This window comes from Crassostrea angulata, chromosome 10 (assembly GCF_025612915.1).
Source record: "Crassostrea angulata isolate pt1a10 chromosome 10, ASM2561291v2, whole genome shotgun sequence".
Classification (NCBI taxonomy): Eukaryota; Metazoa; Mollusca; class Bivalvia; order Ostreida; family Ostreidae; genus Magallana; species Magallana angulata.
In genome coordinates this window covers 14,211,877-14,229,121 of record NC_069120.1, presented here as the reverse complement: position 1 = coordinate 14,229,121, position 17,245 = coordinate 14,211,877, and the positions used below count along the sequence as shown (strand labels likewise).

Below are 17,245 nucleotides of genomic sequence, written 5' to 3'. Positions count from 1 at the left end.
ATCTCGTTAATCCATAAAGCGAAATATGAGTTTAAAGCAGAGCAACACGGACCTCATATTTGTATTTGGCATCATTTAGAAGTGTCTGATGTTATTTTGTTATCAGTAAAGGTGTATACATAATGTGTTCATTACCTAGAAAATTCTGTCTCGAATCACCATTATAATGACTCGATGCTTTCCGTAACTCGTCAAGGTCTATTGAAGGAGGTTTTTCTTCTCTCATACTTTTGAAAATGGTGGCAAAGATCAAAGAAACAAACACAACCTTAAAAAAAGATGTTAACATTGTTATTATGATTTTCCAAAATTACAATTATAAAACTTGTAATAAAAAAGCATTAAAATCAGTTATTGCCAAAATAATTTCAATAACTTCATTGGTTTAGTGTGTTTATTTTATTGATTTTAAAATCAAATATCCGTACCTTTAATGGATCAACGAACAAAATCGACTCAAGAAAAGAAAGCAAGAAAGAGGTAACCCATTCTTCGGATTTTTCTTTTCCCCACTCCATGCTATATAGCAGCAGGAAAAATGCGCATGCTGCAGCTGCCAGAACAAGAGTAATCCAGGCTAGATAGACAAACCAGAATGGCAGGTTCAAGTTATTGTCAGCAAACATAATACCTTCATTCAGTTCTTGGAGGATACAGTTGCTCTTTGAAACGTCGTATTTTGCTGAATTATTTTTACCGTCTTTATTTATGATAGTGGAATCAGTATGCCTTTTTTGTCTTATTTTACTCTTTCTAAAGGCTATTATTACAAATAAGATTGGAGGTGTGGTAATAATGACACCAATTACCGAGACATACAATGTGGACAACGAGAATCTGATAAATCCTAATTCCATTTGAAATGAAGAACTTTCTTCAGTGGATGATTGGAAAAACATGGCATTAGAAATCATAACCAGTAATAGAAGGACCATTAAAGTAGTCAATCTTTGCACTCGACTGAAACGGCTTATGTTTGGTCGTAAAAGAAGAGACACCCATAAATGATGATCTGTAATGTTCATCTGTGTATTCGCGTTCATCAGTGCTTTAAATGAATGTACATTTTCCTTTGTGGATACAGGGAGCACTCTTTCAATCATCCCATCATCATCATCCAGAGAGAGCCATTTGTCACAGAGAAATACGTATCTAAAATATATTTAGAAATAAATTCCAACAGTTTAAACATATACCTCAAAGGCTGAATTGTTAATTAAAACGATGTAAACATGTTTTTAAAAAGAAAAGAACAATGATTTTAAGGCGATAAAATGTGTTCTGGGTGCAGAAGTACATGTATATACTAAATGAAAAAATGGCTAACAATAGCAGTTCAATAAGTGATTACATTTTTCACAATACGTTTATCTCAATTTTGACAGAATAAAACGGGATCATATGTAGGTAACAATAAACCTTACTGGTAGACATCACAGATGTAAACTGTAATGAATGCCACTACTTTAATATACACAACACTAACAGCCTCTACATATTTGTACCTGTCTCTTTCTTGAAGGTCATCCACAATGACACGGTTTAGATACCAGCTTTTGTATGCACCTTTCCCAGTATTATCATGCCAAATGCGAAGGTATCGCAGGTCTCCTAAAGGTTCTTTAGTACCCATAAAGTATCGATTGATGCTTGCCATTCCAAATCCCTTTTAAAATACAAATTAGCGCATTGAACGTAATGTTTTACAATTTATCAAAGTAAAAAAAGTAAGATACAATATTGTCTGATTGGCAAGCAGAATTTCCATTCTCGGTAATTTAAAATATAATCGAGATTACCGTTTTCACAGAATATATAAGAATTTATTTTGCTATCAATAAATTTCGAAAATGATAAGAGTTTCAATGATATGATCGGATAAGTGTGCTCTTATACATTAAAACGTCTGGATCCCTTAGACCAAGTCACTAAACCTATTTCCTAAAATAAACAGGAAATTTATATTTTTGTTCAATAATAGAAATCTTAATCGTTTCAGAGATATCATGATTTCCCATGGCCAATGTAAATTGTGAACAAATTATCAGTATCTATATAAAGAAAATAGAGTGACCGATTTTTTTATTGAACTTGATAACCAAACACTAATCACACATTTAAGAGTCTAAAATAATTTTCTTCGCAATACATAAGATTTATTTTTCCAATTTAAATTTTTACAATGCTTCGGTAAAGCATTCTTAATAGGCATTCAAAACTTGAGTGTCATTCGTTGAGTTATAGGTGAGTTACAGAGCTTACAACTCTTTGCACAGTAAACAACGCTTTTGTTTACATTTTGAGTGTTGAAATGAAATAAAAACCCGTTTTTAGACCCAAAATGAATGAGTTAAACGTAAATATTTATTTCATTTATGCTTAAAAAAAAAATAAGAAGGTAGACAATCTGCTTAAATTTTTTGGTATATCGGACCTATGTAAACAAAAACAGGACACCAGTCTTGTTTTCAAGACAAAGAATTTTGAGCCCTGTCTTTTGACTATAACTCAAGGAATGACTCCCAAATTTCATTTGATCATTAGGAATGCAGTCCTAAAGTATTGTAAATCATCAAAATAGAAAAATAGATTTGGACCAAAATAGTGACCATGACCCTTTAAAAAGTTTAATTTTTTTTAATTTAATCCAACATTTTAACATAATTTCAAAGTATTTGCATGCATTTGTTTTAATCGACACAAAAATGTTTTAAAAATTTTAAATGAATAAAATCTAATGCTGATGGAAGACCTTTCTGACTATAATACAAAATCAAAGTACTGAAGTACTGAAAGCCGGGTTCTTTTGCTATGTCTTTATTGTGTAGTAAAGATTAAAATCTCTCTCTCCAAATCTCTCTCTCTCTCTCTCTCTCTCTCTCTCTCTCTATCGATCGATCGATCGATCGATCGATCGATGGAATTCTCTCGAAATTATAAATAAAGAAAACAAAAATGCCAACACTTTTGACAAAACATGGCTCTTTGTATAACTATTTGGTATAGAGGAAGCTTTTACATTGACGCTGTTTGTTTTATTTTTTATTTTATTTTTTGCTTTTTAAGTTGTGCTTTTAAAGTAACATTGGCGATTTGCCTGCCTACAGCCAGGACTCTGCTTTCAGCAGAGGCTGGCTAAAATGTGTTTGAATACAAATTAAATAAAATATTAAATAAACAAACTTATGATAGAATGAATGGCATCTTTTAAAAAAAAGAATTCTGAATACAGATTAAACAAACCTCTTTGATTCCGTCTGATAAAATTCTAATGCCGGAGTCTTCCTCGTTTCCAACTAGTACGAAATTGACGTTTGATTTTGTTCCAGCACCCCGTCGCATTCCAGTTTGTACAGTTAAGAGGTAAAAATAATTATCTTTTACATCATGATCCACCAAGAAATAAACGGCCCACTAAATAGCAAATAGAAATAGAATATGTTGGTGCCGAAAATTTAATTGAATTTGTATGTCAATAGTTATGTTTAAAAGAAAACTTTTATTCAGTTTTACAGGTTTTGGTATTGATTGTCGTAGCACTTTATCACATACCCTTGTGAGGTCCTTTTTGTCTTCCCTTCGTAAAAATACTGCTGCTATGATGTAGATTACAAGCATTCCAATGAGGGGACCGTAAACAAAAGCATTGGTGACGTCAAATTTGCCAAACACCGTCAAGAAATTAATCATGTTTGGGGGAACGTAAAACGTTGTTGAAAATGTGTTACCACTGCAACGGCACACAGTTTCGTTCACGCTACTCATCTCTAGAACCTAAAATACAACTCAGGATTTTAAACATTCTTATTGGAAATTCAGAAATTGTGAATTTAAATTAATTCATTGCTTACCATGCAACCATCTGAAGACCACGCATTTTGAGAATTATTCCAACTTCTGCATCCAGTGGTAAAAACGACCAAGCTAAAATTTGCTTCCACGGGAACAAAATTATCTCCTGTAGGAGTGGCAGCTGTGGAGTTTTCCACTACTGATCGTTTACGTCTCATTTGTGATGGAACATACACACTGTAATCTGGTGCTAAATTTATATGATTAAATAGGTTTTAATCAATTAGCATTATGTCCGGAAGAAGAAAAAATATTTAATCGTTATAAAGAAGCATCTTTCCATATAAATAATAAAATTAGATAACAAAGAATTGAAATGAAAATAAAAAAGACAGACATATTTAAAGTATCAATCATTGGATTAGAACGTTATTCATTTGATTCATTCATCCTATGACTGTCGGTTATCAGTATTTCATAAGTATACCTTGTTCTGGTTTCACCCCAAGATAGCAAGTTCCCTTTGGACATGTGCCTTGTTCAAGAAATATCTTGAATCCAATATTTTCCCAGTCGCGCATTCCAACAATTTTCATAAAATCATAAGTTGATGACGTTGGAAACGTGTCACCGCTTACATAGAACGTATACAAGGTAAAATTTACAGGATTGTTAATATCAAAACCATCTGGATTCATAAAGATGATCGCCGCATCATCATCATTAATAACATCAAAAGTAAAGAAAATCATTTTTTCTGGATATTCTGGATTTATGAGAGGAATGAATTTTTGATACTTGAAATTGCCATTGTTCGCAAGTTTTACGTCTAACTTAATGTCATCTCCCATATCAAAAGTTGAAACTCCTGATGTCAGAGATGATGCGTTTTGTCCATAAATGAAGGGGTTCTTTTTGTAATAGTTTATCTGTGAACAAAGTAAACGTAAAACAAAAAAATTTCAAAATACGAAGCAAAATTATTTCTAAAATTGTGAATTTCGCTAAAAAATATAATTACTTATAAAATAACAAATAAATGACCTTCATGGCGACTATTTTGTCAGTAAGCTGCTCGAATGTGCCATTTGAGGGCTGAATTCCGACAAAATATTGATCCGTCCTGTTTTGTATACTGTCAATCGTTATTTTCTCTGTAATGACAGATAAAACAGTTCTGTCCATTGTGTGGCGCTCTTCAAGAACTATAGTTCTAAGGATAACATTTTGTGTTCTTCTTAATATACGCTGTATCACTGGAAAGTACTCCTGCGCCTATCAACAAAATTAGAAAAAAATTATGTATGCATGGAAGTTGAAATAGCATATATGTAATAAAGCATATACAATGATATTCGTGAAGATTACCAGATCTTTTTGTTGTTCTTGTATCCCCCGGCGATGCTCTCTTACGGTAAATAACATGCCTGCTTTGTTGTCTAGATCTGTATAGTCTATGAGCGTCGAGACATTAACAGCCCATAGTAACGCCTCTTGCCGCTTCTGGCGCTCTGCATCTCTTACCAGTTTTTCTTTAATACTATTTTTCTGATTTGGCACAGACAAGTCTAAGAGGTGATTTGGAAGCATGATGTCCAACAGGCGATTTATTATTCTGTGGATGACTGTCAAAGAAATGGACATCGTGGGTTAGTGAAAATATCATGAAGAAACATCTTGAAATCGGTGAATTTTATATCAAGTATTCCATTCCTTTTTGAGCAATGTCTTCTAGCTCATATATTTAATAATTCTCTCGGTAATCGGTGTTTTCTCAAATATTTTTTCCTTACAATTTTTTTAATTTTCTTGACGTTTTGATTGATGAATGTGAATTTATGTGTATATTAAGTTGATAATAACTTTTGATTAGACAATAATACATATTAAGTAAACAATTAATATCGGTTATGTTTATACTGATAGTATATTACGAGAAAACAAAATAAATTTATAGCAAATACAAAGAGAAATAATCTGACAATAATACATGTGTGTTTTGTATATACTAATTCTTACGTATAAATGGTATCATTCATATATATATATATATATATATATATATATATATATATATATATATATATATATATATATATATATATATATATATATATATATATAAAGCACTAAAAATGGCTAACGACGCGAACAATAGAAATTGTCAAATTTTCGGGACAACCAGTCCCTTCTTCGGGACCAAAAATAAATTACATGAGTAAAAAACAAAGAAAACAAAATCTAAAGCTACTACTAAACTACTTAAGAAACTATAAAAAAGAACAGCTACATTATAAACATCATTTGTTCACATTCTTAAAGAAGGTATTGATACATATATATATATATATATATATATATATATATATATATATATATATATATATATATATATATATATATATATATATATCGACTTGTTAATTTCAAACTGAAATTTGGCCTTGTTGTATTCAATACAATATATACAAAAAATCGTCGAATTTTTTGCAGAAGTCTTGTTGTTGTTTTGTTTTGACATTCAAAATGTGTTTAATCTTTTTCGAAAATCTTTATAATGAATGTATGTTGATTATAAACCAATGTAGAGAAAAAATTGAAATCCAATTCCTGCCAAAATCATAAAGAAGGAAATAGTTTCATGCAAATATATCTAAAAGAAAAAATTTCAAAATAATACTTGTATGGTTAAGGTTTATTGTAAGATTTAAAAATTAGATTTATTCCCATTCAGGAATATTAACAATCAACAGAGTTCAATTTTGATACGCTATCGAAATGGAATATAGAATCATTTACTTTTTTAAGCGCAGGTTAACAAGCACACTTAAAAGAGATTCTACGATTTAAAGCAAAAATAGGTATTTGAATTTTAATTCTATTTAGCATATTACTGTAATTTTGAGTTTAGAGTGCTTATTCTCGTTCTCTGTTTACCAATAAAGATTTCATGAAAATGAACATTTTTCGTTAAATTTGTGCATAATTATAAGTGAAACCAAAAGCAAAATTTATTGTTCATACCCTATCAGATAGAAAAAAGAATACATTTATTGATTAAAGATTTGTTTTAGTAAAACACTGGTTTCAAAAATATTTACCTTTTGCATTTTCATACGTTGTATTAAGATAGCCCACCGGAAATGGGTCTATATCTGTCATTATTTCAAAACATACGACTAATGTGTCCATAAGCCGTGTAGTGTTCACCTGCAAATCACATAAAGAATTGATATAGTTATAACAAACAGTAGTTGTCACAAATAATAGGATGTCAGCAAAACAGCAGCTACTCAAAAAAATATTGAAAACAAAACCTAGAGCATATTAAAAGAAAACATTAAATAATTCGGTATGTTGCAGTACAATTATATGACTGGCGTAAAAATTATAGATATAACTAGATCGTTCTCGTTGCGAGCAACGAGTGGGTCTTCCGTCCGATTTATGAGTAAATGAGATAAAATCCTTCACTTTTAAGACTAAATTGTTAATCAACTCAAAACATTAGGGGAAACAATGATGGCACCCGAAGCTTGAACTCGGGTCGCCTGGGCACATGTCCACGACTCTAACGACTGTGCTACTCGAACTCTCGCTTCAGGACTTCAATGCTTAATATCTCGGGAACACATCAATCGATTTCAAAACAAATTACATATTCTGAATCAGTAAAAGAGTATCTATCAACCCATTAGAAAAATAAATAAAAAGCAAAAAGCTGAAAAAACCGATTTTTTATCTTTGCTTCCGGTGACGACCGGAAGTGACGGCGACGTTTTTATGACCATGTTGCAACAGGTAAAATTAATGTCTATCCTCACTGAAAATTTCAGCCCTATATCTTTATTCGTTCTTTGGATCTCTAGCCGACAAAATTGACTTTTAAAAATCGTAAACGGACGATAACTTCCGACCGGAAGTGGTTGCCAAAAAAAGGAAACGGCGGTACAAACTTCAGATACCGACACATCAATCCTTAAAATTTGAAGAAAATCGAATGAGCCATCTTCGAGAAATCGCCTGCACAAAATTTGTAAGACAAAAAAAGAATAAAAAGAACTAGATTCGATCTCGTTGCGAGCAACGAGTGGGTCTTCCGTGAGATTTTTGAGTAGAGAAGACGACTTTTAACACGAAATTGTTATTCTATCCAAAAAAATAGGAAAATTTTTTTTCGGCAGTCGGGGCTTGAACCCGGGTCGCCTGGGCCATGTCCACGACTATATCAACTGAGCTACTCGGGCTCTCGCTTCAGGACTTTGACGCTTAATTTCTCGAGAACGCCTTGATCGATTTTAAAACAAATTACATATTCTGAATCAGTAAGAGGGTCACTATCAACTGTTAAAATATAAAAAAGAAATATCAAAAAATAAAAAAGTCGAAAAATTCAATTTTTCAATTTTTTTTCCTATGACAAAAAGAAGTGACGGCGGACACTTTCTTGAGTGTGTTGCGCCAGAAAAACAGTAGGTCTATCATCTCTGAAAATTTCAGCCTTATATCTTTACCCATTTTTGAAAAACCTGTCAGACAAAATTGACTTTTAAAAATCGTAAAATGACGATAACTTCCGAACGGAAGCGAATTTCTCAAAAATTTTCCGGCGGTACAAACTTCAGACTGCGGGGCATCTTTACTGAAAATTTAAAAGAAATCGAACGAGTAATCGCCGAGAAATCTTCTGCACAAAATGTGTAAGGAAAAAAAGAATAATAATAATAATAATAATAATAGAATTGAAAAAGAAACAGAAGAATAATAGAAGGGTCTTCCGCTGGAGACGGAAGACCCTAATAATAAGAAAAGTGAAAAAGAAACAATAGAATAATAGTAGGGTCTTCCGCTGAAGACGGAAGACCCTAAAAATGTCCCATATCAAATGTAGCGATAAAGAGATTATAAGAAATTTTGTTTTCCCTTGGACTGAAATGTCACATTTTCATTGGTTTAACCAAAGCACGTGATTGCCTCATATATCTCTATATTTGTTCTGTGAGAAATAATATTAGGCAATATGGCCGTCATTGGTCGACGCTTCGCTTACTCATTTTTATTCATTATACATTTCATAGTATTTTATACATAAACTGCATGCCGTAAGTTCTTAGAGTATTTGGAGTAGTTGCCCTTTGTAATTCTTTAAAATTAGAGTAGTTGCCCTTAGAATATTGACGTCACATTATTTTGTCTGGAGCAGAACAAAATGGCAGCGTCGAAATTTGCTCAAATCTCTGCAGAGGAAAGGTAGAAAACATTTAAAATTGAATAGCAACAAAACATTGTAAGTAAACATGGGTGAAGCAAAGATTTTGAAAGAGTATTTGAAGGTGAGATTGAAAATTTTGAAGAGTTTAAATGAGTTAAATTGGACGAGATGTTAGGCATCTTGTACATGGCTTTGCGTTGATCATCGCTATTTGTGAATAGATATGTCGCTTGATAGTCCTCGAGAAAACAAAACACTTTTTAGGTTAGTTACTGACTCACTACGGAAATATATTGGGTTGATCAATCTCATAGAAGACTCGGCTTCGCCTCGCCATCTATGAGATTGATCAACCCAATATATTTCCGTAGTGAGTCAGTAACTAACCTAATAAGTAATAATAATGCATATGGGACCTTTGAAAGTGGCTACCTACTAAAATATCAAACGTTATGTAGTCTTGCAGGCGCGTTATGGAGTCAACAGAGGAGAATATTAACTGTAGATCAGCGATGCTGAATCTGTGTTTTTTGTTGGTATCACAGTGAACTTGTAGGTCGTATTGAAGCAAGTCGAGCATATGCGCCATTATCTGTAATAAAATCATGATTGTCAAAAGAAAATACAAACTATTGAAGATGAATATTGTCGGTATTGAAAATATCCTCACTGTTTGGTATTCCACTACAATTGGGAATATGCTTTTATCCACGTAAGCTGTGTTTGCTATTCCAGTCATTATATCATCTTCTGTAGTTGTTGCATCAGCCTAAAATAGCAAAGACAGCTGCGAAAATATTTGACATTATTATTTCAACTATTATTTGTGTATACTTTATTTTGCAATTTTCAACTGACATTACTGTTTTGCAGCGACTATTATTTGCGTTGGGGCATTTTTATATAATGATATGAACATGAAAGGGCAAGTTTGCAACGCGTTAGTATTTAAATCAACAGTCATAATTAAAGACAATGTAATATTATAAAACGAGAAAATATGGCGCATAACAAATTTTAGCATCTTTCGCACAATTGTCCCTCAGCGCAAAAATTTATTGTGTTGACATTGGTATAACATGTATTCAAGTTTTAATGTTTTAAAACAATAAATTCAGTCACAATTGTATTGCTAGAAAAATGCCCTTTTGTAATTTCGGACGTCGATTCTGTTTGTTTATAAAATAAAAATATGACCCAGTGGTTTTCTACTTAACATTATATCGATTGAACCTGTCGTTCTATATCGACATTGTTTACATGCTTTTTGCTTATGGTGATTGAAACTTACACATGACATTGCGTTTACTGATGGTATTTCAATCCATTCGCGTTTAATACAAGAACTCCTCTGGTTTGATCATAATTTTTAAATCAAATTCAATGTCAGATAACTCAAACTTGTTTACGACAACTAACCAGTTTAGCCGACAAATGGCGGTTTTTTCTCTGACTATCCGAACAAAAGCAAGTTTACTGTCTCCATTGACAGCTAACTTGTAAACGTTAGTTAAAAATCAAGGCCGATGAATTTACGTGCTTAAATAACGAACAAAAAATTAAAAGCAGGGTTGATTTTCTTTCTTTTACAGGTGTGTGCGCTAAAATATAATTGCGCCAATGCATAAGCAATTAAGTTAGCGCTAAAATTCGTATGCGCCAAATTTTCGCTTAACGGTTTTGGTAGTTTTTTTTTTAATTAAAGAATATTAAACAATAAATATAACCATACGTTAGAGTAATTTTTGAATAATGACGCCGTTGATCCTATCAGTCGAATTGCTGCCACCTCGTTACCACTACGTTTCCGTCCTTCGTAATCCTTTGTGAAATTATCAAACATTCTGCTAACGGTTGTTCGATCATTTACATCCACTGGCTGCGTATTAGCAGGTGGTGTCACCTATGATAAAAATTCTTTTATAGAACACAAAGACTTATCATATAGTGTATAGTTCCATTCATTGGAACGAAACAAATAAACAGAAAAAGTTAAGAGGCCCACATGCCTCGACGGTCAACTGAGTACCATAGCAAATGAATGGAACTGTCCGGAAGTTTAATGCTTGCATTTTAGAGACAAACCCTAATCCCCCTACTTCTACCCCCGCTCTGATGAATTATTAATGTTTGCAAACAGCAATTCATAAAAAGGGGGGATGGAGACGGAGGAATCTCAGATTATATACACCTTAGCTCCAGGATCCGCCGATTGTAAACTTTAAGTAAAAAGAGACTTGAACGCAGGTCTTACATATGTAGGTGGTCACCTGTCAATGAGTAGAATGAAATTTTGTTTCCGATAATATTAAAATTAATGAAATATTAAAATTAATGAAATTTAATAGCCTTGCCGCACTTTTGTGATTGAAGTTGCACTTTCTAATCCTTTCAAATAGCAAATTATCTTGAAGGCAAAGGAATTTAATGCGTTCAATATGGCTTATGTGTACAAAAAGTTCTCTAATCATTCGGATTATAGTAGAATCAAGAAATTGCCACGACGAAAAAAAAAGCCGAAAGTTATTAATAAAGAAATTAAAATATTAGACCACATTAAACCAAGAACCATTTCATTAACTGAACAATGTCACAGAGTTGTAATTTCGCTTTGTTCGTTCTTTATACGTTCTCCAAGCATTCCAATAGTACTGTTATAATTGACATTACTCATACGGGTGACAAGTCCTGTGTAGTAAACTGGTTACATATGTATACAAATGTCATTTGACTGAAAACATGACCCATCCTGGAGAACGAGTGTACGCATAAATTATTTTCCCTTAACCCTTGAAAGAGGACGTGGCTTTTCAGTCTAAGGATGTTTTGTAATGAGTATCGATAAAATTGTCCCACTGTTTCTGGAAATAATGAAAATATGAAAAATTTAATGAAAACGACGACAACAAATATTGATCAAAAAAGCCTACTTACGCTTAAAACATGATGTATGGATTAAGTACATGTAACTAAATTAGACGAACAACTCAGTTCAGTCATGTTATGAAAGCAATATTTAAGACATTCTTTTAAAAGTAGATATTACACTAACGCAGAATGTAAAAAGCAAGTTAAACATAGATATTTATGCTTATTAAGGTTAAAAAAGAAAAGGTTTACCAAAAATTCTCCCGATTGTACTTCTGTGTAATCTCCAAAAAGATCAAATATTTTTACAATAAAATATACATGATATTCATAGGTACTGTCCCCTATTTGTATATATTCTTTATCTATGGAACTTTCGCCTGAAACAAAAAATAGATATTTAAAAAATACACATTACTGATAACTTTTTGGAAGTAGATGTGGCATTACATTTTTTTGAAAATTTTCATGAAAATTAAAAGTTTAAGTAAAACTGAATTGAAATTTCAAAATTGAAATACACCAAAAAACCTTTGACAGAGGATAAAATACATTAAATACACATTTTTGAACTTACTTCCTCTGTATATTATATTGACAACTTCTTCTATTCCATGAGTCATTTTTCTTTTTGTTTTTGTTTCATATTGATATATAAGAGGTCGCTTAGCTTTAAGATCTCTTTTATAGTTTTGGTCATTTTCATATCCTTCGTCTGCCCAGTTTTTGCAAAAAATGCTGAGCAGTGGCGTGTCTGTAGTGAAATACAAGTTTTAAATAAATGCACATTGTTAAATAATTAATGAAGTTTTTGAATGTATTTTTAAAAAAACCCGTTGATCAGTATCAAATTTTTATTGTTTTAAAATACTTTTTGTTAAATCTTATGCATTTTAATATTGTACAGAGTATATATTATTCAATTTTATCATGCAAAACATTGATACTTTTAACACTTACCAGTTTCGACTGTATAATTGCAAAATCCGTTATATGGAGGGAAATTTGTGGAAAATTTTGCATATACTTCGGCTGACCCATCCTGATCAAGGTAACTGGCGTTCAACATCAACATGTACTCTACACCTGGTTCTAGGAAATTCTCAGGAATAACCAACGACTGGGAATCTGTTTGATATTAAAATAATGAATATGTGTTTACTATATAAAAAATTTTGTAAGTAAGACTTACATTTAACAAAAAGTTACAATTTTCAATATGCATTAAAGTTTAAACTCAACAGAAGCTGTTTTAAATTCCGTCATTGTTGTTGTTGTTGTTGTAATATAGTTTTCTTACCTGTTGTTGTGTTCCTAGAAAAGTCGTGTACTATTTCATAGGACGAAAAATCTGCTCTCTTTACCAATAATCTCCATTCATAGTTCATTGTAGAATTTTCCATTTCGCAACTCTTACACCATCCCATAAAGGATGTTTTTGCTCGAATCGCAACTTTTGTATCACAGTTGAAGGAACAACTAAAATAAGTCAAAGAGAAATTTTGATTTAATAGTTTTCATTTTATTAATTTGACTTCTTTAAAAAACTTAGTTTGACATGTATGGTAATATAACAAACAAAAATAAATACACATACTTGATAGCAAGTTCTGGAGTTTCTGTACTGACTACAGTTATCACTTGTGTAAAATCATCCTGAAGAGTTTGATCAAACACTGTCACCGTTACAGCTATATCAGTACCAACATCCTGATTAAAAGGCAACTTAGCCACACCACTTGAAAAATTTTGTAACCCACAAGCGCTGCTAGATGAGGACGTCATTGGGGTTGTTGTTACATTGGTGTCATTAAGTCTTACGCCAAAAGATGCATTTGCTCCCAGAAGGAATGACCCATCACTTGTGCTTTAAAAGGATATTATATATATGCAATCAACTTATTGTTGGTTTAATTTGTGATCTCTTTTCTTTTGTACATATCATATTTTATTTATCAATTATCACAAATAAATGTCATAGTTTGTTTACACTTACTCTGTGCAAATCCAGCTAAAGGTTAATCCATTAGTATTTCCAAAACCATTGTTGGCAGTGTGGGACTTTTCTAGTGCGTCCAGCAAAATATAAATAGATGGTCTCATCGTTGTCTTACTTCCGCCTACGATATACGCAAATGGCTGTGGTTTTGAGAATTTGATATAGATGTATTCATATAGGTGTGTAGTCGACAGATCAACTGTCAGATTTAAGTAGTATAGACCAGGTTCAAGAGTACCTGCTTTGATAAAAAGAGTACCAGAAATGGACTCAATGCCGTGTTGCTTATTGTTATTGTCGACAATCCCCGATTCATTCACTTTAAACATCGCCCAATGAAAAACAGGTGACACACTTCCACACGATGTTTGTGAAGGAATTGCCATTCTGTTTGAAATATAAAAGTTTTCGGACGTCCACGCCGGCATAGGAAATTCAACCATTGAGTACTGTCTGTCAAAAATCCCCTTTACCTCAAAACATTCATTGTGAACAAGCACTGGTTTTGTCCATGTTCTCGTAGATAATGTGTTATGACATGTGATATTAACAACCGGAGAACCAAGAGCAACGTACTTGTAGCTATAAACAAATGGATTAGAAGAAGTAATGTTATACAAGTCACTATTCAAAGATCGATCAACTTCGTCCCCAGTATTAACTGTACAAAAAACAAAGGGACGGTAATCATACTTGCCAGGCGCAATATTTAATCTGTATTCCACTGAACCAGGCGGCAAGAGAACCGAATTTGGTACACTTAATCTCAATTCATCTCTGGCAATGCTTAAATCAGCAATAACTGGATTGTCTAAATACACTATTTCAACTAGAGTTCCATTCGATCCAATCATTTTAGGTATATAATATCCAAATGTGTCATATTCTACCAGATTCCAAGCTGCAGAAATCATTGTTACATTGTCAAACACAATTGTTTTCTCATTATTTCTAAGTTCCTGTGAGTCTTCATCAAATACATATTCTGCGTCCTCACCAAGCAAGCCCTCTGCTGTCATATTGAATACCGTGTAACGTAAATCTCCCTGGCTAGGACTTACTTTAAATGATAATACTCCTGTCTGCAAAACGAGATTCCGTGTATCTTTCGTGTCTTTATTATCGTCATTTATATCCACAACTATGTTAAATATACCCCGAGTTTTGAACTGGTGTGTTTGATAAAGTTTTGTTGAGTTTACAACTTCTGAACTTCCATCTCCAAAGTTCCACGACATTAGCATGTTCGTTGGAAGTCGAGAACAATCACGTAAAAGGAAGTCAAATTTGACTACTACTGGAATAGACGCTCCTTGATACGGATGTCTATTATCATCAGTCGGAGTTCGAGCCATTAACGTCATGTTCATATTTACTGGATTTTCATAGCGAATTTTTAAATCATTTAGGGTGTACGTAAGGACATTTATTTCAGAAAATTTAAAAATTGAGCTAACAGAGTTTTGGCAGAAGAATGTGACATTTTTTAAGCCGTTTGATTTGAATACATATTTCTTTTCAACTGGCATGTCAAAACCTAAAGTCACAGATACGTTACCATGACTATCCTCGCCATGTCCGTAGTTAAAAGTACAGAATACGTTAGATGGTGTAGGAGATGGAGATGATACATTCAAGATAAATTCCATTTTTCCGTCCGGAATAGGTATAGTGTCACGTTTAGGCCATAATATTATAAAATCATCAACTAAAGGATATTCGACCAAAATTTGGTACGTGAAAGTGTGTTCATATTCTGGATTCCATGCTCGTAATGTCACTGTATATGTATTTGGCGATGTATACTTCTTTGTCCATGTATCAAAATCATACCTACGGTATAGATCACTTTTGACATTATTTTTTGTTTCATTGTCTCCGTACTGTATTTCATAGAGAAAATTTGAATTAGGAACATTTAAAAATTCAAACACTATCTCTTCTCCTACCCTGACAATAGTAGAAGAGTTGAGCGTTACATTGATTTTGTCCCAAATATGAATATAAGATGATGTACTTGTTGTTCCTACATGAGATGTCAAAATTGCATTTAAATGATATACACCTTGAATTGGATATTCATAATCGAAAAATATACCAGGGGTGAGTAGAAGTGAATCCTCCGAGGATATGTTAAAATGTGTTTCATTTCCATCTCCAAAAAATAAAACAACATCCACAACTCCCTGTGGTTGTGTAGCACTTGATGATAATTTTAAAAATATTGAAGCTATTTCAGTAGTTTGAACTGTAGAATTGTTTTCGATGTAAAATCCATTAATTTCAAAAAAGTAGTAAGATATAGTCCAATTTCGAACAGACGAAACTTTGTTGAGAGCTTCTACAGTAATATTTATTTCACCATTGTCTTGGATAGGTTGGTAAAAATTGTCCGATCTTACACCGGAACCGATTTTCTCATGAACTGCCGTGTTGTTCTTACCAAATGTCCATATCAATTGAAGTTTTGTTCCGAAAAGTATCTTTACCGAAACAGGCAAATTATTTCCAACAATGTTGTACAAAGGACAAGAAATCTGCCATGGAAAGAAAATGATCAATTTTAAATATACCGGCAATAGAATTTCACTTATATAACACAATTATCATATAATCTAAAAAAAAATAGTGTAAAGGGGTTTCAGAAAGTCACATCGTTCACTTGAATCAAGTACCTATATATACTTAAAAATTCTTACAGCAATTAATTAGTATTACAAAATTTTAACATTCAACTTTATTCGTAATAATTGTGACCAAACAACAACAACGCATTTTGAGGTGTTTTGGAAAAGTCTTCCAAGTTAAGATTTAACCATTTAACCCTATTTACAAAATTTATATTAGTATACAAATTCAAGTTACATCCTTACCTGTTGTTCAGTTAGATTTTGAATATGTTTACTCAAAATATATCAAAAGACAGACGCAGGGAGAACTTTAATCAGAACCTCTTTACAATGAATCTATACTACTATATTAAAATAATAGACCGATTTTAGAGAGGACACCAATGATTCCCTTCATATTTTTTCAGATTTTAAATTCTTCAAATTAAGTATGTAGCTGTGCAGTTCGACAGCTGTTCTGAGTGATTAAAAGTGCATTGCCCCGTTCTTGTATGCATACTTTTTAAACAAAATGACATGTATTACTTCATATTTATTGCTTTTATATTTTTTGGCAACATTTTTGACCAGTTTCGGGCAGAAACAAGCCAGTTCAAGAAATGTTTACATTGATATCCTCAAATTTACAAGATGGCCGCACACCCCTCTTAATAGCATTTTTCTAGGATTAAAGCTTGGTTATGTAAATGTCAATAATATAGTGTGTCGATGTATTAGTAAATGTCCGATATTATATGCAATGTC

At 32.4% G+C, this 17,245-nt stretch overlaps 1 protein-coding gene across 2 annotated transcripts in view; it reads right to left on the bottom strand.

Annotated features, from left to right (window-relative positions):
- The window catches only part of LOC128164645 (uncharacterized), a 37,548-nt gene that overhangs the window by 4,706 nt on the left and 15,597 nt on the right, over positions 1 to 17,245 (bottom strand). For both annotated transcript variants that reach the window (XM_052828595.1, XM_052828596.1), the window contains 19 exons: positions 13,869 to 16,408; positions 13,470 to 13,739; positions 13,173 to 13,351; positions 12,833 to 13,000; positions 12,450 to 12,626; positions 12,125 to 12,252; positions 10,737 to 10,907; positions 9,675 to 9,773; positions 9,441 to 9,596; positions 6,894 to 7,002; positions 5,161 to 5,417; positions 4,837 to 5,067; positions 4,280 to 4,721; positions 3,852 to 4,042; positions 3,553 to 3,774; positions 3,244 to 3,414; positions 1,506 to 1,666; positions 429 to 1,152; positions 136 to 268 (listed from right to left, as the gene is read on the bottom strand). In XM_052828595.1, coding sequence (XP_052684555.1) covers positions 136 to 268; positions 429 to 1,152; positions 1,506 to 1,666; positions 3,244 to 3,414; positions 3,553 to 3,774; positions 3,852 to 4,042; positions 4,280 to 4,721; positions 4,837 to 5,067; positions 5,161 to 5,417; positions 6,894 to 7,002; positions 9,441 to 9,596; positions 9,675 to 9,773; positions 10,737 to 10,907; positions 12,125 to 12,252; positions 12,450 to 12,626; positions 12,833 to 13,000; positions 13,173 to 13,351; positions 13,470 to 13,739; positions 13,869 to 16,408 — 6,529 coding nt within the window. The remainder of the gene's footprint in view (positions 1 to 135; positions 269 to 428; positions 1,153 to 1,505; positions 1,667 to 3,243; positions 3,415 to 3,552; positions 3,775 to 3,851; positions 4,043 to 4,279; positions 4,722 to 4,836; positions 5,068 to 5,160; positions 5,418 to 6,893; positions 7,003 to 9,440; positions 9,597 to 9,674; positions 9,774 to 10,736; positions 10,908 to 12,124; positions 12,253 to 12,449; positions 12,627 to 12,832; positions 13,001 to 13,172; positions 13,352 to 13,469; positions 13,740 to 13,868; positions 16,409 to 17,245) is intronic.